Genomic DNA, 25,711 nt, shown 5'->3' on the forward strand with positions numbered 1-25,711 from the left:
CAAGGGACATCATAAACAGTATTTGTTGCACATGAAAAGAGCTGTCTCCCCTTTTCTTTGATTTCCTATAAAGTATTATTTATTCTACAAACGTGTATACAAATGTATTTCCAGCATGAACCAAGTGACTGCAACCAGAAAGACAGTGGGCTTAGCTAGACAAAAACAAGAAAGTGATGAGTAGCCAGGAAATAAGAGATTCTATAGACAAGTAAAGAAACTGACTGCATTCTGTCATAGGACAGGACAATTTGCAAAAAATAAATGTACGAAAGTTTCATGGGCCAACTAATCCACACAGTCAACACTGAAGTCATGTTGGGTAATAAATGGTAAATATTTTTATATTAATAGAAGTACAAAGTCACAACTAAAAAGTAATCTATTTACCGGCCCTAAGCCCTTCATGAAGGAATGTTCTTAAAGCCAGGAGAAAGCCCTCTTAAATTTCCTAATTAAAAATGTGTTAAAGCAAGTTTACCTACACCTGATGCTATTTTCGCTAAATGCTGTATCAGCCCTTATCCACCCACACGTAAGCAAGAACTCTACCATATTATTAGCATTTAACTAAGATTCTGATTTGATTGGCAATACAAGCTTTATTAGTCGTTCTATGATCTCTTCTAAAATTGACTCATTGTTGACATTCTAAAGTTAAGGCTTCAAAACTACATTCCTGAAATTCAAGTTGGCTCAAACAATATCCAACCTCATTTTGCGCAGTCAAAGAAAACTGCTGTTCTTTACTATTGGCTAAAGACATCAAGCTACCACCCCCCTCCAATCTTCAGAGCAATTCATTTGATTCTCAAAATTAGACCTCTGCAAATTTTAAAATTATTTATCATTCAGCACACCGTTTAGAGCTATTTCCCACTTACTAATTTAAAACAGTAAAGTAATGTCTCTGGGAGCAAAACAAACCAATTTTAACATTTAAAATATTATGAGTACAGTTTGTGCCAAAGGAGAATACAACCATTGTCTTAAAGTAGGAAGACACTTAAAAGTATATTCTTCAGTCAGGCTAAAACAAAGGTCCTCGCTTGCCTGATAAATCTGACATCTCATCATGAAATTGTGTTCTGGATAATTTGGTTGCAAGGAGATCCTCTGAGACTTCCTAACAATAAAGATTTAATGGTATCTTTTGTTTTAACCTCATAGTCTTGCTCTATGTGTATCTAACAGGAAATTACATTTATTATACTGCACATGGTATATGGTTTTAAGAATAGTCTCTCAGAAGTCATTATGCACAAAAATGAATGCTGTGAAACTCTCAATGACCTTACTGTCTTCATTCTATAACTTCACTGGTAAAACTAGCTTAACTCCACCTTTTTATTAGTAAATAAGATCCATAGTATTGGCATTCTCCCTATAGATCTGTTTGAAGTAAGCACGGCTACTTATCACATTCATTTCCATAAAAGCAACAGAATTAAGATTTTCTTCATCTATAAAGGAAACTTCATGCAAGCCATGAATTTTACATGTTCATAACTACATCGCCAGGGCCTAGAATAGTGTCTGGTAAATTTCTACACTCTATAAATGTTGAATAAATAAGCTTTTGTTACAATTTTCAGCATTTGGTAAAGATCTCTACTAAAATTATAAATGCAACGTAATATTTGCATGCATTATAAATTTAATGATTGTAATAAAAAAACTGTATTACAATTTAAATGTCTTGAAAACAAAAATCTCAGAAATAATACAAATAAATGTAACAAAAATACTTGGAAAGAAGCACCCTGTCTAGGAATTAAGAAAATAAGGAATCAATGGCTAGTTTTCACGGTATCTGGTTTAAAAATTCCTTAATGTTAGCAAACTACAGCAAAGTTAAATAATTTTCAGTAAAAACTTATGTTTGTTTTTAGCACTGTTCATTGCCTTAGTCTTTTCCTTAATAATAAAAACAGTTACAGAGATTCAATTGAACCCTTCTAGTTTTGAGATAGTTGAGGCTAAATAGAAAACAGAATTATCTCATTGAGTTAGCTATTACCACAAAGGACAACCTCAAAGTGGCTGTTTACTCTGCTTACAAGTTCAAAGACTGTCTAAATAGAAAAAGAAGATCGTAGCTCTTTTCATTTCATTCATAACTTATTTTTCAAACACAAAGCTAAGAAATTAATCTTTCATTCTATTAAAATAATCCACAAAACTCTAACAGGGTTTTCGTACTATTCATAATGAATTTAAGAGGCATGAATCAGCTGCCCAAATGTTTCAATAAGGCAGAAAGAATAATGTAGGGAAGAAATTACAACACAAATAACGTCAGTAATCTGAAGATGACATCCTTACCTTATCATATTGGCATACAACAACATTTTCTGTGTCAAAGAGTTCCTGTCCTTCCTCATCACTCACATCATCTTCACTATTGAGGGGCTCCTACAAATAAAAGGAGAGTTCTTATTACTATAAGAAGGCCTTAATATTCACTGAAAAAAAAAATATAATGACCTTGATGTTCTTTGAGAACCAAATGCCAAATGCATATATGTACGCCATGAATTTAATATTGTCAAATCAGCTGTTAACAGTTTGCCAATATTACTGAAATGTAAGAAATTAAATATAATTAAATTAGCTAAGCTATGTAATTTTTAAGTCTGAAAAGATGTTTATCTTTATTTTCTTCTTTCTTTTTTTGAGACACAGTCTCGCTCTGTAGCCAGGCTGGTGCAATCTCGGCTCACTGCAACCTCTGCCTCCCGGCTTCGAGCAATTCTCCTGCCTCAGCCTCCCCAGTAGCTGGCACTACTGGCACGCGCCACCACACCCAGCTGATTTTTGTGTTTTTAGTACAGACGGTGTTTCACAATGTTGGCCAAGATGGTCTTGATCTCTTGACCTCGTGATCCACCTGCCTAGGCCTCCCAAAGTGCTGGGATTACAGGCGTGAGCCACCACACCCGGCCTATCTTTATTTTCTTTATTCTTTAAAAACAGTACAAGAAGATAATTCTCTACAATAACTGTTTAAGATGCCTAGAAAAGGACCTAATATGAAGGTTCAAAAGAGCTAATGGCACTATGTACTACAAATCATATAAAACAGAAAACAGTGGAGAAATTAGAGGAGAAAAGAAGAGCAATGCAATAGGCTAGCAGTCTGCCTTGCTGTCTTTACATTAAAGAACTTGGACTCTAAATACAAATCAGCATGTTTAGCATGATGATGGTTATGGTAGAGGTATGAAGCAGAATTAAGATTCAGACTTTTTTTTTTCTTAAAGGCAGAAAGTAGGAAATCTCAGCATTAAAGAGAGTTAGGGGCCAAGATAAAACCTAACTAGAGCATAAAATAAACAACCATGTTAAATTTCGCTTCAATTGTGACAGAAGATAGAAGATGTAACTGAGATTTCTAATAAATGCAGAAAGAGAAGACAAAAGTAGAGAAGACAATAATCAAGACTATATTATGGACAGGCACAGTGGCTCATGCCTGTTAATTCTAGCACTTTGGGAGGCCTAGGCGGGACAATCACTTCAGGCCAGGAGTTTGAGACCAGCCAGGGAAATACAGTGAGATGCCACCTCTACAAAAAATAAAATTAGCGAGGTATGGTGGCATATGCCTATAGTCCCACCTACTCAGGAGGATGAGGGTGGGAGGATTACTTGAATCCAGGTGGTTGAAGCTATGAGCCTTGATCACACCATTGCACTCCAGCCTGGACAACAACCTGAGACTCTATATCAACAATAAGAACAACAAAAAAAATTATTATGTCTAGGCCTATACCTACTTACACAGGTGTGTATGTATAGATATTCTTTAATTTAAAATAGGTATCATCAATGTAAAATGAAAAAAATTTTCTACACCAGGCGTGGTGGCTCACACCTGTAATTCCAGCACTTTAGGAGGCTGAGGCAGGCAGATCACGAGGTCAGGAGATCGAGACCATCCTGGCTAACACGGTGAAACCCTGTCTCTACTAAAAATACAAAAAAATTAGCCGGGCATGGTGGCAGGTGCCTGTAGTCCCAGCTACTCGGGAGGCTGAGGCAGGAGAATGGCGGGAACCCAGAAGGCGGAGCCTGCAGTAAGCCAAGATTGCACCACTGCACTCCAGCCTGGGCAGCAGAGTGAAACTCCATCTCAAAAAAAAAAAAAAAATCTCTGAGGTAAAATTCAAGTTAACAACATTCACTATTTTAGCATTTGTACATGTACAATTCAGGTGCAATGAACATTTACAGTGTATATAACACTCACCACTACCTAGTTCCAGAACATTTCATCACTCTTACCCATTAAGCTGTCACTCCCCATTCTCCCTGTCCCCTGGCAATCTATAATCTGCTGTCTGTATGGATTTGCCTATTCTGGATATTTCATATAAATGGAATCATATAATATGTGGCGTTGTGTGGCTGATGTCTTTCACATAGCATGTTTTCAAGGTTCATCCATGTTGTAGCATATACGAATACCTCATTCTTCTTATGGCTAAATAATATTCCACTGTTATCAGCTGATGAACATTTGGGTTTATACCACTTGGATATCATAAATAGGGCTGCTATGAACAGTCACATACAAGTTTTTTGAAAAACATGTTTTCAGTTCTCTTGTGTATATATTTAAGAGTGGAACTGCTGGGTCATATGGATAATTCTATACTTAATTTTTGAGGACTATCAAACTGTTTCCCACAGCAGCTGTACCATTTTACATTTCCACCAACAATGCACAAGGGCTCCAATTTCTCCAAATCCTCACCAGCATTTATTTTCTCTTTCTTTTTTGAGTATAGCTATTCTAGAAGGTGTAAAGTGGTTATCTCACTGTGGTTTTCATTTGCATTTCTCTAATGACTAATGATGCTGAGCATCTTTTCATATGCTTGTTAGCTATTTGTGTATCTTCTTTGGAGAAATGTCTATTCAAGTTCTTTGCCAGTTTTTAAATTGCGTTATCTTTTTGTTGTTACGCTGTTTAAGAGTTCTTTATATATTCTGGATAGTAGATCCTTATCAAATACATGATTTGCAAATATTTTCTCCCAGCTACTCAGGAGGCTGAGGCAGAAAGATCACTCCAGCCCGGGAGGTCAAGATGCTGAGGCTGCAGTGAGCCACGATCATGCCACTGCACTCCAGTCTGGGCAACAGAGTGAGATTCTGTCTCAAACAAAAACAAAAACAAAAACCACCTTTTTAATCTACAAAGTCCACTTTTTCTTTGATTGCTTGTACTCTGGGTGTCATGTCTAAGAAAACTGTTGCAAGCGGCTGGGCACAATGGCTCACGCCTGTAATCCCAGTACTTTGGGAGGCCGAGGTGGGCAGATCATGAGGTCAGGAGATCGAGACTATCCTGGCTAACACAGTGAAACCCCGTCTCTACTAAAAAAAAAAAATACAAAAAATTAGCTGGGCATGGTGGCGGGCACCTGTAGTCCCAGCTACTTGGGAGGCTGAGGCAGGAGAATGGTGTGAACCCAGGAGGCGGAGCTTGCAGTGAGCCGAGATCGCGCCACTGCACTCCAGCCTGGGCGATAGCGTGAGACTCCGTCTCGAAAAAAAAAAAAGAAACTGTTGCCAAAGCTATGGAGATTTACCCCTATGTTTTCTTCTAAGAGTTTTATAATTTCAGCTCTTAGATGTAGGTCCCTAATCCACTTTAATTTTTGTATGTGGTATGCCGTAGGGGTCCAACTTAACTCTTTTGCATGCAGATATCTAATTGTCCAAGCATAATTTGTTGAAGACTATTCTGTCCCTACTGAATAGTCTTGGTTGATGTTAAAGTTTTGCAACAAATAGCATAAATAGCAATATTCTATTTTAAAAAGATTAAGTTTACAGATCCAAAATGTTTGAAAAGTGAAAGAATGAAAAAAGCTGTACCAGGCAAATTCTAACCACAACAAAGCTGGTACAGCTCTAACAGTATCATACAAACAGACTTCATGGTTAAAAAAAATTACTAGCAATAACTTAAGACACTGTATGATCATAAATGGTTCAACTCACTGAGAAAAAACAATGAATGTTAAACTTACATGCACCTGTTTTGAGGCTCAAAATACAAAAAGGAAAAATGGCAGAAAAACAAGAAGAAATATATCAACTACCATAGTAGGAAACATGAACATATCTCACTCAGTAGTAAAAAATGGATCAAGTGGCCAGGCGCGGTGGCTCATGCCTATAATCCCAGCACTTTGGGAGGCGAAGGTGGGCGGATCACGAGGTCAGGAGATCGAGACCATCCTGGCTAACACAGCGAAACCCCATCTCTACTAAAAATACAAAAAATTAGCCGGGCGAGGTGGCGGGCGCCTCTAGTCCCAGCTACTCAGGAGGCTGAGGCAGGAGAATGGCGTAAACCCGGGGGACGGAGCCTGCAGTGAGCAGAGATAGTGCCACTGCACTCCAGTTTGGGTGACAGAGCGAGACTCCATCTCAAAAAAAAAAATGGATCAAGCACACAAAAAATATCAAGGATACATAAAGAGCATCTGAGCAAACCTACTGACAATATAAATCTAACAGACACATACAAATACCAAACAAGTGCAGAAAACACATTCTTTTCAAAGCATATACAAAAACTGACCAAATCAAGCAAGTCTCAAGCAATTTCAAAAGCTTCACACATCACACAGATCATATTCTCTACAAACAAAACAGTTAAGTCAGAAAAGAATAGAATGGGAAAAACACACTAGAGAGAATAAAGCTAAAAGTTTACTCTTTGAAAACATTAATAAAATCAACACATCCCTGGTAAGACTGAACAGGGAAAAAAAAGATGGCACAATAATTATATTAGGAATGAAGATGACAAAGGATTCTGGCATCAAAAAGACAATATCATGATTAACTTTATGTTAATCAACTTGAAAATTTAGATAAATATATAGAGAGTCCTAGAAAAATATAACTTATCAAAACGGTCTCAAACAGAAACAAAATACTTGAAGGGCATGAGATTACTAGACCCAGGTATCTGTAGTGGCATGTTTTAATAAATATCAACAGAAGAATTAAATACAATCTTTGAAAAAAAAAAAAGAGTTCAAAATACAGGAAACATGTCCCCAAATTCATTTAACAAAGCTACCATAACTGAAAACCTTGTAAGAAGAGTATGAGAACAGAAAATCACAGACAGTATCTATCAATCATAAATATCTACAAAAAAGTCCTCAACAAAATGAATTCAGCAATTTATAAAAAGAGAAATATAAAATGATCAAGTTGTGCTATCCCAGGAGTACAAGATTGGTTTACAAATAGAAAATCAATTAATGAACTCCATTATAAATAACATTACGTGAGAAATTGTACAAATCATTGCAGAAAAGGTGTTTAATTAAATGCAACATTCACTTACAGTTTAAAAAACAAAGCAATGCAAAGAAGGGAATTTACTTAACCTGATGAAGATATCCATTAAAAAAAAAAGAAAACCCACAACGAACATTAAACTTAACAGTGAAGCATGGAAAAGATTACTTTTCAGTTTAAGAAGAAGAGAAGAGTGCCTGCTATCACCATTTCTAATCAATACTGTTCCCGAAGGCTTAGCCAATAAGCCACAAAAAACTGCCATTCTTCATATAAGATGTGAAAGTCTACACAGAAGATACAAAAGAATCTACAGATACATTATGAGGACTAACAAAAGACATTAGGACGGTGGCTGGTTCAAGGATGAATATTAAAAGCGCTACATATTTCCATCCTACCAATAAACTGGAAAAGGTAATAAAAACATGTTACTTCGAGTAGCACTGAAACTATGAAGAATTTAGGGGGAGGAAATGGGCAAGAGACCTCAATAAGCACTTCTATACAAAACACAAATATCAAATAAATATACAAAAAGAGGCTAAAACTCCTAAGTGAGGAAATGCAAACTAAAACCAAAATGAAATACTATTTTCTACCTACCAGACCAGCAAAAATCAGGAAGCCTGACACTATCAGGTATTGATAAGGGGGTATGGACATCTGCACAATTATGTACTGAATGGCAGAAGTGATTTGGCATTTTATTATAAAGTTGCAGATGTGCATGACTTAGGAGCCAGAAGTTCAATGTTCGGTATAAAATTTAGAGAACCTCTTGCATTTGTGTCCCCAGAAGACATACACTACAATATTTTATAACTGTTTGTAACAGTAAACAACAAGAAACAATCCTGATGTCCACTGGATTAGAAAAATTGACAAATAAAATTATGGTATATTCAGCAATGAAAATAATTATAGCTATATGCAACAACTTGGATAAACCTCAGGAATATCATTTTAAGGGAAAAAAAACCAACTTGCAGAAGAATACGTAATTACTTCATTTACGTTGTAAACATGCAAAACTAAACAATATGCTATTTAGGAATATAGATATATATGGTAAAATATAAAAGCAATTAATAATCAACACAAATGTATGAGCAAAGGTACTTTGATGGCCTAGGAATGATGGGATTAGAGAGAGGCATCTAAGGCACTTTAAATAATGGAATTTTATTTTAACTAGATGGTGGGCACCAGGATGATTTTTATCTTGAAACATTTCTATTCATTTGTGTCTATTCAATATTCAATAATAAACTATGTTTTCTTCAGAAAAAAAATCACTTAGATAATTTAGAAGAACTTTGTACTAAGAAACAAAAAGACTGCATTTTAGGCTAACGAAGGCAATTAACAGTGAAAATTGTGGTGGGACAAATAGTTTTTGGAGCCTAGTAACTAAGCTGAAATAGTGAGGAAAACAAAGGCATATTTATATGCTTCTAGAAGAACACAGACATTCTAGGTTTTTAAGGAAGTGGTATAGAACATGGCCCAAAAGGTTTTAAATATTTAATAAATTTGTGACATTTGGTTCTTGAGTTTGCTCTCTCCCCAAATGTTGCCACGCTTTTTAAATTACTGAAGCAAAAGATTAACCACATCTATTTATCTACCAATGTCTTATGTTTAAGCCACATTATAAATGCGTAAGCCAGAGTTAGAATTACCTGTACTCTTTACTACACATATTAATACAATTTAATTTGTTACACATTTTTTATTACCAGCTATATGAAAGTTATATTTTATGAAGATAAATATAGCCAGAATATAAAAACCTTACTAAAGTTAAAACAATCTAACTTTATCTTTAAAATCTTATGTTGTACAGCACCTAACAGTCTCTGAAAAAAACAGGATATAATTTATCAGTTTTGTACCAACTAAAAAAGGAAATAATCAAGTAGATTATTTTAAGTATGTTACTAGAAACTTACTTCTTCCACCTGCCCATCTTCAGCTCCATCTTTCTCTTTGTCTTCCTCCTCATCATCATCATAGTCTTCTTCTTCATCTTCATCTTCTTCAGATGATGTATCCCCAGTTCCATCAACTTGTAAGACCAATGGAGCTTGTGTTTGAGCAGGCTGGGCCTGCGGTTGCTGCTGGCCAGTTGCAGTTATCTGTGCTTGGGCTGGTGTAGGTGCTGCCACTGTCGTAGGTATAACTTGAGTCTTATTTCCTGTAAATAAGATTTGCTGAGGCTGGATGATGACACCTGTCTGTGGTGAAATCCCTCCAGGAAGAGGAGCCAGCACCTAAAGCAAAAGAAAACCACATAACAGTAACTAGTTAAGAGGATCAAGTATGGTACACAGAAATAGAAACAAATGCTTAAGATTCACCAGAATGGCCATATTTCATACACAGTTAAAAACTACCAAAGTACAAAAGCAATTAGTTTAACTAGTGACCCATTAAATTTCTATTTTATCAAATTTCTAGAAAATAAGGATTTTCTAAAGATAACTGCTTCATTTATTGAGCACATACTATGTATATGCCAGCTACCAGGACAAAAGTTATACACTGCCTTCACATGAAGAACACTGGACTGAGAATCTGAAAACCTGGGTCTACCTTTTTTTTTTTTTTATAGATGGAGTCTCGTTCTGTCACCCAGGCTGGACTGCAATGGTGTGATCTCGGCTCACTGCAACCCCTGCCTCCTGGGTTCAAGTGATTCTCCCACCTCAGCCTCCTGAGTAGCTGGGACTACAGGTGCGTGCCACCATGCCCGGCTAATTTTGTTATTTTTAGCAGAGACGGGGTTTTACCATGTTGGTCAGGCTGGTCTCGAACACACGACCTCATGATCCGCCCGCCTCCCAAAGTGCTGGGATTACAGGCGTGAGCCACAACGCCTGGCCAACCTGGGTCTACTTTTGTCTAAAGTCAGACATAAATACAGCAGACGCAAGTCATTTAACTCCTCTTGGCCTCTGTTGTTTCACTGTCAAACTAGGCTCAATGGTTCTCAATCCTGGCTGCAAATATGAACCACCTGGCAGCTTAAAAAGTACTGATACCTTGGCCATACCCCTAATATTCTGACTCAGTGTGAGATAAAAGCTAATTATTTTTCTAAAAACCACCAGATCAGATTTCTGAAGTTCCTTTCCAGGTTCTGCATCTAGGATTCTAAAGTAAGCCACAACTTGAAAAAATATATACTAACAAATATTAACTATATGTATTACAATAAAGGAGGAGGACTAGATGCTTGTTACTTGCCATTAGGTTCAAGGAATGCAAAAATAAGACACAGTATTTCCTTTAAAATGCTTACACATGGTGTAACAACACAAAAGACAAAAAAATGGTATAATAGACAAAGCACTAACAACTCAAAAACACAGAAGATGTAGTACAAATATGACGCAGTGTTATGGGAACACAAGAGAGTGTACCAAATTCAACTTAGGGGACAAAGCATGATCAAATATTACTTATATTATTAGTAAGTAGTTTCTGTTTGTGCTTAAAGGCAGCGGTCCCCAACCCGTTAGAAACTGGGCTGCACAGCAGGAGGTGAGTGGTGGATGAGCCAGCATCACCACCTGAACTCTGCTTCCTGTCAGATCAGCAGCAGCATGAGATTCTCATAGGAGCAGGAACCCTACTGTGAACTGCACATGCAAGGATGGAGGTTGTGCACTCCTTATGCCTGATGACCTGAATTAAAAGTTTCACCCCGAAACCATCCCTGCTGCCCAGTACATGGAAAAATTGTCTTCCGCAAAAACCAGTCCCTGGTGTCAAAAAGCTAGGGGACCGCTGCTTTAAGGAGATTAGCCAGGTTTTTCTATTTGTTTGGGGGAAGTGCAGGGAGTTGCCAGACGGCATTCTTAAGAGAAGTGTAACATCAAGTGAAACCCAGAAGTGACAGCAGTACATAATTTTGGAAAGATGTAAATAAACTGGATTAATAGTACTGCTCTGATCTTGTCTCTATCATCATACTATTTTACTGACATTTAAAAAAGAGACAGACACATAAACATATAAAGTACATAAGTTCCTCAAGAAAATAACCATTCCTCTTTCATTTTAGTGCTCAAAGCACAAGAATATAACACAAGTAGATCCAAGTGTTTATTTTGATGTAAATGCAGCTAAAGAAAATAACTGGGAGCATGGCAAGAAATAAACCTGGAGAGTTCAAAGAAACAAGATCCACAAAAAGATTTTATAAACCATGTTGAGTTGTTTAGGCTCTTCTCAGTAGGCAATGAAAAGCTGTTAAAAGTTTTAGGATTTTTAGAAAGACAGGCCAGGCACAGTGGCTCACGCCCATAATCCCAGCACTTTGGGAGGCAAAAGCGGGCAGATCACCTGAAGTCAGGAGTTCAAGTCCAACCTAGACATGGTGAAACTCTGTCTCTATTAAAAATACAAAAATTAGCTGGGCACAGTGGTGCGTGCCACTAATCCCAGCTACTCAGGAGGCTGAGGCAGGAGAATCACTTGAACCCAGGAGGCGGAAGTTGCAGTGAGTTGAGATTGCACCATTGCACTCCACCCTAGGTGACAGAGAGAGACTCTGTCTCAAAAAAAAAAAAAAAAAAAAAAAAAAAAAAGATGACTATAAATCAGCCAGGTTGGTTAGAAGGGCAAAAGATGAGAGGCAGAGAAACCATTAAGAAGACAATGCAGCATTTTAGTGACAAATCATGGACAGTATGAACTAAGGAAATGAAAAAAGAGGCTGAGAAAAAAACAGTGTCAAACATATTAAGGGACTGCAAACCATGGCAAAACTGCAGTTAAAGAAAAAAAAAAGGCCGGGCGCAGTGGCTCACATCTGTAATCCCAGCACTTTGGGAGGCCGAGGCGGGTGGATCACAAGGTAAGGAGATAGAAACCATCCTAGCTAACACGGTGAAACCCCGTCTCTACTAAAAATACAAAAGTTAGCCAAGTGTGGTGGCGGGCGCCTGTAGTCCCAGCTACTTGGGAGGCTGAGGCAGGAGAATGGCATGAACCCAGCAAGCAGAGGTTGCAGTGAGCTGAGATCGCGCCACTGCACTCCAGCCTGGGTGAAAGAGCAAGACTCTGTCTCGAAAAAAAAAAAAAAAGAAAAGAAAAACTATTAACAAGAATTGGTAGGGCTTGATACCTTGGATATTAGAGGTAAGGAAAAGGGAGGATTCTACACACCCACTTCCAGTAAGCATCATAAAACTAGAGTCATGTCTGCGTCATTCACTCCTAAATCCCCTGACCCTTGTGAATACCCCGAGACTCAGTAACTGCTTATTGAATAAAGGCTGAATGACCAGCTTAGGAAGCTGGAAGGAGAGTGCTGCCACCTTCGAGGGGATGATGAAGGATGGGCAGAGACAACAGTAATTGTTTAATACATGTTTAATACATGCTGAATCTAAGTTAAGCTGTATACAGGAGAAATTTGAAACAACTGGGTCTGTAGCACTGAAAAAGTCTTTTGTGCATATAAGGAGAGGGAAACTACCCAGGGAATACATACAGAATAAAACAGAACCCCATACTGATCATAATAGAAGATTATTTTACCTGCTGTATAACAGGAGCTTGTACTCCACCAGGCTGCATTTGTGGTATAACCTGTTGTTGTAGAACCACTGACTGCTGAGGCTGAAAGATATATTGGGCACCATTGGCTGCTCTGACCACCTGAAGAAGCTGGCCTAAAGCAAAAAGCATGCATTCCGAGTTATCATTTTAGCAGTGACCATCTCAAAAGAAATGAATTCATATTTAATTTCATACCACCAAAGGCACAAGAAATTATCAAGAAAACTAACAATTTTATTAAAGGTTGTCATTCATACACAGTATGCATAATCCTGCCCTTCTCTGACTTCTCGCCATGTTCAAATACATTCCTTAAAATGTTTTATTTTTCATATTTACATCCTCATTCAGCTATTTCCAACAAGGTTTTAACAACAGATTATGAGACTTGACTAAAGCTTACATTATCTTTGCTAACCTTAGGAGTGAAGAAAGAGCAGTAAGATCAGACACTTCGGGAGCTGTTCATTTTTAAAGCTTTAAAGGAACAAAAGCTTAATAGCTCATTTAATATCTTGAACCAAACAAAGCACCAAAGAACTTTGCTTCAAAATTGCTAAAAGCAATAAAAGTTCACAGAACCAGTTATCATTGTCATACAATTCACACAGAATCAAATTCCCCCAATATGTTCCTTTAGATAACCCAGAATCTTGAATTGATTAAAAAGCAAATTACATCTTATTAAAATATGTAGCAAGACAAGCCCCTAATTTCACAAATTTACAAATTAACAAAAATAACATACACAGAATAGAAAATAAATAATAACTATATAATCAAGATTATAGGGAACACTTAAAATCCATGTAAATAAATTTTTCAAGCACCAATATGCCAAAACACATGAGCTAGACATTGGTCTTTTGTCAATGAAGAGATACTATGTATAATAATAGCATACAATAAATTTGCTCTTAATATGCTCTAGGAATTACTTTGATATCACAAGTTCAAATAAGTTTAATACTCACTTGGCATGTTAAATGTGTTCAGTAAAAAACTAAGTAAGCATTTTTATATAATCATACTTCAATAATAGGGTTATCATGCACAGATCAAAGGTTCAAGTACTATTTTCATCTTCTTTACTGTATCCTCAACAACGATTACAGTTGTGTTACAGCCCTCAAATAAAGTTATTTTAATAACCTAAACCAAATGGTAAAAGAAATATTAGTATTTTCTGTCTTTCAAAGAAGACAAAACCTAAGGGCTAGATAGTACAATTTTCTGAATTACATTTTAAAATGGTTCCATCATTCCTAATTACCTGAGTTTGTTAATATCTGCTGAACAGGAGTCACACCTGCAGGGAGTGCTAAGGTAGCAGCTGTAGCAGCAGCACTCTGAAAAAAACAAAGAAAAAATATCAAAACCACATACATATATAATACTGTTTCTCTCTAGCATATTTTAATAGTGTATGAAACTTTGTGTTTATAATATACCAAAATTTAAAAAATCTAGTAAGGCTAAATCCCATTTTATAAAATGGTACAAGACTGACCAACCTAGCCTCCAACCTACTAAATTATTTTAAGCAGTTAAATACAACAATATAATTGGGTTTTTTCCCCTAGAGAAGGTGCTCTAAGTAAATCTCACAGGTACTGCAGTTTTTTTTTCCTTCTTGTCCCATCAATCTTCTTTAAGGTACCAAGCCTTCCTATACTCAATCTAACCTACACATTTTTAGACAATACCCACATTAACAATGCTGTACAATATATGAAATGGCTATTTCATTATTGCTTCCTTTCCCACTGTTTCCTTATCCCCATTTCCTTGAGATAAAAGTATAATTATCTACTTTTTAGAATTCTTAACTTTTAAAATTTCTACTAAAATCAACAGATATCTATAAAGAACACTGTATCAGAAGACTTCACTGGGAGTACAGCTGACAATTCTTCTAAGATGTCATATTAGCAAAGAAAAAAGGGACATACTGGCATTATATTCTAGGTGAAACATGTATTAATAACAGATTAATACAAAAGATCTGTAAATCTTAAGAAAAGTCACACCAGGCAGACTGGCTCACGCCTGTAATCTCAGCACTTTAGGAGGCCCACGTGGGCAGATCGCTTGAGCTCAGGAGTTTGAGACCAGCCTGGGCAATATGGTGAAATCCCATTTCTACAAAAAATACAAAAATTAGCTGAGCATGGTGGTGCACACCTGTAGTCCCAGCTACTTGGGAGGGTGAGGTGGGAAGATGGCTTGAACCTGAAGGTGGAGGTTGCAGTGAGCCGAGATTGTGCCACTGCACTCCAGCCTGGGCAACAGTCACAAACTTTAGTTTCAACATTTTGAAATCAAGTTAGTATGTGACACTTAAGTTATAAAGATATAGACGGGATTATATTATGAATTTCTTTAAATCCAGGACAAATTCTTGACTTCCTGGAGAGTTCTGGAGAGTTTTCTCCTCCTGTCCTCCCGCAAAGAATTATGCCATTCTCTGGTTTTTTATTCTGCACTTTAAGTATTTTCCTGTATCCCACTATAGCTACACATTTTGGTAGTTTTTTCCCTCTCTTTTCAATCTTCTTTAGCTACCAACCATTCATACATTCAATCTAACCTATACAGTTTTAGAACTACCCATATCTGGAAAAGCTTAAAAAAATAAATATAACTGCTTTGGAAATGCTAGTGTCAGATAAGTCAACAAACTTAGAAAATTATTAAACTGAGTTAATAGTTCAACTACTGTCTAGTCTGGGCTCTAGGTACATAGCTTTCCAAGAAAATACACTTGTTGTCACTTGACAAACCTAAGTAATTTCTACATCTTGGGCCTGAAATTCCCACTGTGTCTCCGGAATTTAACTATAGCCCACCCGGGTGATTCGTATTTAAGTTGGATACTCAATTACCCAATTTAAGATAAATCTTGGCTATATAAGCAAATTAAAGGTTATCTAAGTTTAAGGAAAATATTAACCACCACATACTATTAAGAAATATTTAAAAAGAAAAAAACAAAAATATTTACAAATATTAAGTGCCTATAATTCATATTTTGAAAGACAGCAATTCTCCCTCTACCAGCAAACTGACATAGTAGTTTCCATATAGAATACACGACCCAATAACTACCTGCACACCCTCCACAAATTCAAGCTGCATAGCATATATTTGCTGAGTCATGTACCATACACTAACCACCTTATACTTAATAACTATTAAAATTTCTTCTTGTATTCCACAAAACAGCCCAAACACAAATAATGCATTAGACCAATCATTTCATAAAAAAGAACCGAAAACAATGGTTTTCTAGAAGTTCCCTGAAATAGCCTTCTACTATATTATCTCACGTTTTTATGATTAGTTCATTTCTAATGCAAACAGAGCCATTAGAAAGAACAAATATATTTTTGCTATTTCTGAATCAGAATAATGCAAACCCACAAAAACCTAAAACACTTTTATTGGTACAGAGCCTATACTGATTATGTTCAGAAATACATGAAGGAAACACTGACTAAAAACAACAAAGTAAAATATAAAATATACAGAAATGTTAAATCAATTTTCCTGAGTAACTGACCTATGATTTGTTTAAATACATATGCTCTTTAGAATAAAGGAGACTTAACCAGTAAGTAAGAGATGGACCACTAATTTTTATCCCAGAAATAACTTATTAATTCAAAATTCTCTTCCACAACATTTAAAATTCTTTTAGAGGGGCCTACCACAAGAGACTCTGCCAAAATTTGTTTTAAAATAATGTGAGTTATTCCCTAGGATATAGTCTTAATAACATCAACTACAATAAGCAACATATAGTGAGACTTTTTTTTTTTAAGGGTGGAGGTTAAAAAAAATTGGGGCCTTAGACTTAAAATGGAGTTTTTTCCAATAAAAAAATCTTGTGAGAAATAACAGGCATGAAATTTTTTATTTTCATGTAAACGAAAAGATTCTAGAAACTGCAACTACAAGTACGAACAGAGATCCTCGATATTTGTGAATTTAAAAACTGCAATTTCTACTATCATGTAGAAACTTTCAATTCTGCCACAGTATGAATTTGTGAGGCTGGTAATGTGTAGGAGGAAGTCATATGTCTAGTGGGTAAGCCCTTCTTATCTGGCTTATAAACCACAAATGAACTTTGTGATTCAGTATCACTCACAAAGTAGAACTGATCTTTTCATACACTGCTTTTTGGTTTAAAAAAAAACTTGAGGCTGGGCGTGGTGGCTCACGCCTGTAATCCTAACACTTTGGGAGGCCGAGGTGGGCAGATTGCTTGAGGTGAGGAGTTGGGCGACCAGCCTGGCCAACATGGTGAAACCCTGTCTCTACTAAAAGTACAAAAAAATTAGCCAGGTGTGGTGACATACACCTGTACTCCCAGCTACTCAAGAGGCTGAGGTGGGAGGATCACTTGAACCTAGGAGGCGGAGGTTGCAGTTAGCCAAGATCACACCACTGCACTCCAGCCTGGGTGACAGGGTGAGACTCCATCTTCAAAAAAAAAAAAAAACTTGAACGGAGGGAAAAAAAAATCTCATTTCTAGTACTAACTAGTTACATAGGTTAAAAGATCTTTTTACAAATATTGATTCTTTCACCTTTAAATAAAAGTTTTGGCTGAAGAATGAAATGTAAGAGCTGAGTCACCACTCAATGAAATCAACAGTCTGTATATTTTAAACAGAATAAAGAAAAACCATTTATAAGGAAGTATCGAACTACTCTAATCTGACTATATTTTAATGTTTTATCCAAAAAAACAAAAAACAAAAAACAACTTCAAGGATATAGGTAAAGATATTCTAAGGATCTGAAGAGGTTCTTTCAAGTTTACAGTTAACCTATACTACATTTGTTGAGAAATATTACATGTCTGAAATGTAATTTGAAAATATGAGTGAGGACTTGTAAAGTTTAGTGGATAGTCCTCAGAAATATAAAAATTCTAATATAACTCAGCTGGTTAAAATGTATTCTGTGGTAATTTACACACTATAATGACTTATTAGACTATACTATGGTTAAGTCAGAGTAATATTTTTAAATGCTTGATTTTAAAAATAGTTATACTGAACTATCCAAACAGTCTATCTTCATTTTTTAAAAGTTCACAATTCTTAGCCTTCCCACCCTCTTGCAATTACTAGATCTCCTGAAACAGAACCATACTTGGCATTATAAGCTTGGTAGGTACCCTAAAACTTTTTCGGAAATAGTAGGGAATGGAATAACTCTCACAAAGCACCATTCTTCTGGTATTCTTAAACAATTCCGTAATTTTATGAACCTTAATGTCTAGGTACCAAGCTAAACTTCAGATCCAATATTCAGGAAACTAAAACAGCTGTTTTGCTTGAGTCTTCAATAAACTTCAAGTTGTTAATATAGGACATATATAGGCATAATTACAATGTGGGTTAGAATTAAGTACAGCCAATCAAACTGCTACATTCTAAGTCTTACCATGTTTGATGCATTCATATGCTGTATCAACTTAGAATCCGGAACAATAACTTGTGGTGCTGTGGCTACAAAAAAACAAGCGAACATGCAAACAAGGAACCATGAGGCTATTTTATAATCACAAGAACACTTTACATACAATGATGAAAACTTTTTTCATGTTTTCCATGTTTTCTGCACTCAAATGCTTTCAATCATTTCATCTCAGGACATTATAAATGTATATGGCAAATAACAGCTGTGATATACCCACCCTATACTAGAAAACATTAAAAAATATTTAAGCCCAGGCGTGGTGGCTCACACCTGTAATTACAGCACTTTGGGAGGCCAAGGCGGGTGGATCACTTGAGGTCAGGAGTTCAAGACCAGACTGGCCAATATGGTGAAACCCCATCTCTACTAAAAATACAAAAAAATTAGTTGGGTGTCAGGCTGAGGCATGAGAATCACTTGAACTCGGGAACTGGAGGTTGCAGTGAGCTGAGATCGCGCCACTGCACTCTAACATGGGTGACAAGGTTCCATATCAAAAAAAAAAAATTAAGTGGCAATTCCTAAGGATGCAAGGGAATTTAGGAACATGAAGTAGTGAGTTACCTTAACATCTAAACATACATAGTTCTATGCATTCTTAAGTAAACTGGACATTTTCAAACATAATTTTGTCTTAACTCAAGGTTAACTGTTTTACTGATACAATGATACCACTGTTACAATGAGTTACTAATCCAATAAAAGTAAGTTCAAAAAGTTGTGACTAGTTTTTGAAATCTACATAGTCCTTTTCTTCCAAATATGACAGCTGACAGACTCATGCTACTTTCATCAGCTGTTTAAAAAATACAAATCAGCCGGGTGCAGGGATGCATGCCTGTAGTCCCAGCAACTCAGGAGGCTGAGGTGGGAGGATCACTTGAGCCCAGGAGTTCTGGGCTGTAGTGTGCTATGCTGATCAGGTGTCCAAATAAGTTCGGCATCAATATGGTGGCCTCCTGAAAGCAGGGGACCACCAGGTTGCCTGAAGAGTGGTAAACCGGCAAAAGTCGGAAAAAATACAAATCAGAAATAATGGCAATGTTACTTAAGCGTAAAAGGAATTACATGTTTGATTCCGCAAATTTCAGAGAACAGATAACTCCATTATCCTAATATTCTCTGAGTGAAGAAAATCAAATTTTAATTTATGATGACCTAAAATCCTGATGCCAGGTCTGAAGGCAACAGGAAGAACAGTCATCAAAAAAGAATAAAAGGATAAAATTATTTGATACAAAGTACACATTAAAATTAGGTATGAAAAGTACCACTAGATATCAACAGTAAAATAACCCAAATAGACTCTTCTACTGTGTGTCATTACCAATTTTAAGACACATATATATACTGTCAAATGAGGCAAATGAGTAACTAAATGATATTAAAATGAACTTTTCATTTACTTCTAGTGTCCTCTCCCATAAAAGCAGATGCACTGAATTAGAATGCTCAGGAAGTTTTATAACTGAATAGATGTTTGTCATGAGAGAAAATACAGATCAAGTTTCTTAGCCTTTTCTGGGCTCAGATTTTCCTCAGCTGTAAAACTGAGCCAAGGGCTATTTTACAAAGCCCTTATAAGATGCCAGTGAAACAGTATCTATAAAATGACTTGCAGAGTACAAGGCACTATGGACACAGTCTATGAATATTTGCTTTTTCTTAGCTTTAATCCAAGTAATATAAATTAAGATATGTTATATATCCACTCTTAACTTAAAATAAATCTAATTCAGTCCATTTAGGCTTACCTAAATTCCTATGGAGCTGAATTTTCAGATTGCCAAAGTATACAAAAAACTCCAGAATGTAAGATATATTTTAAAAACTAATCTGAAACATGTCTTTGAAAGAACATGTTTTATAGAGAAAGCAAATAACTATTTTACCATATAAAATAATAAAGCCCTTAGTAAATAAACCTTTTAGATTTAACTTAGGAAATCCACCACTATATAGCCTTTTCAAAACAAAATATTAATATAACTTCTCTGAATATCTTAGGCTTTCAATTAGTAAATTACTTGTCTACCATTACTCTACAGATACAACCTACATTTTATACAAATTTATATACATTTACATACACACCCCTCAGCCAAGAGAAAGGGGGGGAAAAGCCCGAAATCAACAGAGGGGTTTTTGTTTATTTTTAGGTTCTCCATGCGCCCCTTAAAAGACAAGATCCAAAAAATGCAGAATATTTCTCTTCTTTCATAATGACAAACTTAATTTCCAAGTCATAAGTAGGAAAACAAATCCAGTCTCACCTTGCTGTGATGCAGGAATAAGAACCTGCTGGGTCTGCGCTTGCTGAGGTACTGTCTGCTGAGGCTGAGCTTGCTGATGATGGTGATGGTGGTGATGTTGCTGCTGCTGGGGTTGATGCTGCTGTTGAACTTGCAGTAGAAGCTGCTGCTCTTCTGAATGAAATCCATCTACTGCCCTGGACTGCATTAGTTTGTTTTCCCATAACTAAGGCAAAGAACATTAAAGATTTCTAAGTGAAAAATAACTCTGGACAGATGAATACAACAGTTTTATTAATCTCTTTATAAAGTTATTCCATTTTAAAAACTGATACAGACACAGAAATACAACAAATCTGTAATTCTAACCCAAGTGAAACAATAACAAAAACAAAATTTTAAAGTATCAAACCTCATTTTTGCCACATCAGAGTACTGGAGATTTTGTTTCTTTTTTTTATCTTCCAATGAACTTTCTATAGTAATTCCTTAATCAGCAGTTATTATTAAGCGATGAGTTTCATACAAGCAACTTCTTTAGTAATCAAAGATTATCCTTTATAATAGCAAAACCATTACTAAACTTTTTATATGGAACTTTTTCCTTATAAAAATAGAAAATACAAAATTTTCTGCTTCAACATATAAAACATAAATTCTTAAATAACATACAAAACATAAATTCATTTACAACAGTGAGATACATAGATGCAATCCCCCAAAGAAGAAAAGCCTAACTTTCCATCTGTCCAATCCTACATAAAGAAAAAGAACCGGCAACGCCCGAAGGTCTTAGTAGTTATCCCAACTCTCCACACTTCTTGAAATGTCCTTCCTTCTTCCATTATGCCAATTGGCAATCCTTTTCTGTTTAGCCATTTCTATTTTCTCATTTCACCTTAGGTTCTATGATGGGAAAAATCATAATGGACAAAAAGAAAGAAAAGAAAACATGTGCAACGATTTCATTCTTCTACCTAACACATTTCCTCTCTACCAGGTTTAGTGTTCAATCTAGAGCCTTTACCTTTTAAGAAACTGGCCAAAAAGTCACAAACTATTCCCTGAAAATACAGATAAAACTTCATTTGGTCATTCTGTACACAAGGATCTACACATACTTTGTCTTCTCCTCCAGGATTTGCTCTTGGCATATTGCCTAATTGACCTGAAGCTTCTATCAGATCCTTCAAGAACTTCCCTTTGCCATACTCACAAAGAGTTTCTTTACTTTTTTTTTTTTTTTTAATTTAAGAAATAGTGACAAGATCTCACTATGTTGCCCAGGCTGGTCTCGAACTCCTGAGCTCAAGCAATCTGCTCACCTTGGCCTCCCAAAGAGCTGAGATTATAGGCGTGAGCCACCATGCCTGGTCATACTCACAGAGATTTTTTATAATCTTCTGACCCTTCCAATCATTCCAGACATTCTAGATTTGTTGTCATGATGCTAGTAACAGTTCCACTAAATCTCTAATGGCTTACTGAGAAAGCAAATGTTAAGGTCAATTTCCTAGGGAATCCTACTGGCAGGCCCAGTATTTAGACTTACCTGAAGTCTATTCTTAGAGAGATGGTAACAAGATCTATCTCACTGGTTGTTGAGAGGATTAAATGACATATCTATGTAAAACAATTATCAGTGTTACATAAAGTTGGTGATCAAAATATATTATTATTGGTGGCAGTGGTGGTGGCATTAACTGTTTAACAGAGCCTTACACCAGAAGTCAGGAACCCAGTTAGTCCTGGTTTGGCCATTTATGTAACCTGATCATTTATCTTTCTTAGGCATCTTCTTCACCCAAAAGGGGAACCAACTGAATAAGATTACTTCTAAACTCACTTCCAGTGAATAAATTTAAGTCTCTGCTAATCCCAGGCGAAAGACAGCGCTTCTTCTCGTAGTAACAAGCACTACTTTCTGAGATCCCATGTTGTGTCTGATTCATCTCTGTAAAGTAGGCATCTAGAATAGCGCACCATCAAAATAGACACTCACATGCTAAATAAAACACATTATGACTAATGTATTATATATAGTAAGGCTTCCAAACACTCTGTTATCACCCAAACCTTCTACATCTTCTCCTCTCTTCCAAAACAAAACAAAGCCTGTTTCTTGTGAGCCAAAAATCAAGGTGAAAAAAAGTCTTATTAATGTTTTGTTTAAAAAGTTTTTGAAATCATAATTTTCTAAATTTTATGCTTCACTTTTACCACCTCCAACTGGTTTACCCACAGCAATCTCGACCCATCACTTCTACGAAGCTCCTATGATAATGGTAAACATTAATGAATACACATCATGTGTGGCTAAGTACTGGGCACCATGACTCACCTAGACTCCCATGTAAACGACCTAGGAGTCAGAATCTACCCCAACAGCCCACCATTATTGTCTATTCTGATTCAGTGTTCCAACGCATCTCTATGACATGGCCCTGGTCCTTTCTGCCCAGCAGTACTGCAAACAATAGTAATGTAGTGACTCAACTCTTGAGTTTCCTGCATCAAGTCATACAGTCCACAAATAATTATGTCCTATATGCCAAACACTGTTACAGGCATTGAGAAGATACAGTGAACAAACCTGAGAAAAATGCTCAACCTTACAGAGCAGACATTCCAGCGGACACTTGCCCTTCCAATCTATCCTCTATAAATCAGTGATCCTCAAAATGCAGTTCTAGACCCAACATCAGCATCACCTGGGTACTTGTTAAAAATACTGAATCAGCAGCTCTGGGGGTTATTCAGGTTATTCTGATGTATGCTAAAGTGAGAACCGCTTTAAAATCTAGACCGATGTTTTTCAAACTGAGGACTGCAACCCACTAGTGATTCATAGTCAATTTAGAATTTTCTTTGTAGCCCTCTCTCCCTTTCCTTTCTTTCTCTCTCCTTCCCTCCCCTTCTCCGTCCCTCTCTTTCCCCTTCTCCCTCCCTCTCTCCGCTAAGAATGTTTTTTGTAAACAAAATAGAACTGAGAAAAAATCAGACTGTACTGCACTGAGAAAAAACTTTTGCTGTGGAAGGGACATGTAATTGAACCATGGGGGCCGGTCTTTCCCACGCTATTCTCAGGAGATCTGATGGGTTTATCAGGTGTTTTCGCTTTTGCTTGTTCCTCATTTTCTCTTGCTGCCAACACGTAAGAAGAGCCTTTCACCTACCGCCATGATTTTGAGGCCTCCCCTGCCATGTGGAACTGTAAGTCCAATTAAACCTCTTTTTGTTCCCAGTTTTGGGTATGTCTTCATCAGCAGCGTGAAAACAAACTAATATAGTAAACTGGTACCAGTAGAGTCGGGGCATTGCTGAAAAAATACCTGAAAATATGGAAGCGACTTTGGAACTGTGTAACAGGCAGAGGTTGGAACGGTTTGGGGAGCTCAGAAGAAAACAGGAAAATGTGGGAAAGTTTGGAACTTCCTAGAGACTTGTTGAATGGCTTCGACGAAAATGCTGATAGTGATATGAACAATAAGGTCCAGGCTGAGGTGGTCTCAGATGGCGATAAGGAACTTGTTAGGAACTGAAGCAAAGGTGACCCTTGCTATGTGTTAGCAAAGAGACTGGCGGCATTTTGCCGCTGCCCTAGAGATTTGTGGAACTTTGAACTTGAGAGATGATTTAGGTTAACTGGCAGAAGAAATTTCTAAGCAGAAAAGCATTCAAAAGGTGACTTGGGTGCTGTTAAAAGCATTCCGTTTTAAAAGGGAAACAAAGCATAGAAGTTCAGAAAATTTGCAGCCTGACAATGCTGTGGAAAAGAAAAAGCCATTTTTTGAGGAGAAATTCAAGCTGGCTGGAGAAATTTGCATAAGTAGCAAGAAGCCTAATGTTAATCTCCAAGACCATGGGGAAAATGTCTCCAGGCCACATCAGAGACCTTCACTGCAGCCCCTCCCATCACAAGCCCAGAGACCCAGGAGGAAAAAGTGGTTTCAGGGGCCAGGCCCAGGGTCCCCATGCTGTGTGCAGCCTAGGGACTTGGTGCCCTGTGTCCCAGCCACTCCAGCTGAAAGGGGCCAACATAGAGCTCAGGCTGTGGCTTCAGAAGGTGGAAGCCCCAAACCTTGGCAGCGTTCCTGTGGTGTTGAGCCTGCAGGTGCACAGAAGTCAAGAATTGAGGTTTGGGAACTTCTACCTAGATTTCAGAAGATGTATGGAAACGCCTGGATGCCCAAGCAAAAGTCTGCTACTGCAGAGGCAGAGCCCTCATGGAGAACCTCTGCTAGGGCAGTGCAGAAGAGAAATGTGGGGTCAGAGCCCTTACACAGAGTCCCTACTGGGGCAGTGCCCAGTGGAGCTGTGAGAAGAGGGCCACAGTCCTCTAGATCTCAGAATGGCAGACCCACCAACAGCTTGCACCGTGCTCCTGGAAAAGCCGCGCTCAATGCCAGTGAGTGCAGCTGGAAGCAACCCGTGAAAGCAGCTGGAAGCAAGACTGTACCCTGCAAAGCCACGGGGCAGAGCTGCCCAAGACCATGGGAACCCACCTCTTGCATCAGCATGAACTAGATGTGAGACCTGGAGTCAAAGGAGATCACTTTGGAGTTTTAACGTAAGACTGCCCCACTGGATTTCGGACTTGTATGGGCCCTGTAACCCCTTTGTTTTGGCCAATTTCTCCCATTTGGAGCAGCTTTATTTACCCAATAACTGTACCCCCATTGTATCTAGGAAGTAACTAGCTTGCTTTTGATTTTACAGGCTCATAGGCAGAAGGGACTTGCCTTGTCTCAGATGAGACTCTGGACTGTGGACATTTGTGTTAATGCTGAGATGAGTTAAGACTTTGGGGGACTGCTGGGAAGGTATGATTGGCTTTGAAATATGAGGACATGAGATTTGGAGGGCCAGAGACAGAATGATATTGTTTGGCTGTGTCCCCACCAAAATCTCAACTTGAATTGTATCTCCCAGAATTCCCACATGTTGTGGGAGGGACACAGCGGGAGGTAACTGAATCATAGGGCCCAGTCTTTCCCATACTATTCTTGTGATAGTGAATAAGTCTCACGAGATCTGATGGGTTTATCAGGGGT

General features: G+C 37.3%; 1 protein-coding gene and 1 non-coding gene across 2 annotated transcripts in view; both read right to left on the reverse strand.

Annotated features, from left to right (window-relative positions):
- Positions 1 to 25,711, reverse strand: part of GTF2A1 (general transcription factor IIA subunit 1) — a 45,311-nt gene that overhangs the window by 7,752 nt on the left and 11,848 nt on the right. Inside the window, exons 3-8 of the mRNA XM_003808896.5 lie at positions 20,679 to 20,883; positions 18,370 to 18,434; positions 14,183 to 14,258; positions 12,889 to 13,022; positions 9,291 to 9,611; positions 2,326 to 2,415 (exon numbers count right to left, since the gene is read on the reverse strand). Of these exons, the coding sequence (XP_003808944.1) occupies positions 2,326 to 2,415; positions 9,291 to 9,611; positions 12,889 to 13,022; positions 14,183 to 14,258; positions 18,370 to 18,434; positions 20,679 to 20,883 (891 nt within the window). The remainder of the gene's footprint in view (positions 1 to 2,325; positions 2,416 to 9,290; positions 9,612 to 12,888; positions 13,023 to 14,182; positions 14,259 to 18,369; positions 18,435 to 20,678; positions 20,884 to 25,711) is intronic.
- LOC112437106 (small nucleolar RNA SNORA79) lies at positions 19,472 to 19,611 on the reverse strand. The gene has a single exon (XR_003025768.2). It is a non-coding gene; the product is annotated as a small nucleolar RNA SNORA79 (small nucleolar RNA).

This window comes from Pan paniscus, chromosome 15 (genome assembly GCF_029289425.2).
Source record: "Pan paniscus chromosome 15, NHGRI_mPanPan1-v2.0_pri, whole genome shotgun sequence".
Taxonomy (NCBI): domain Eukaryota; kingdom Metazoa; phylum Chordata; class Mammalia; order Primates; family Hominidae; genus Pan; species Pan paniscus.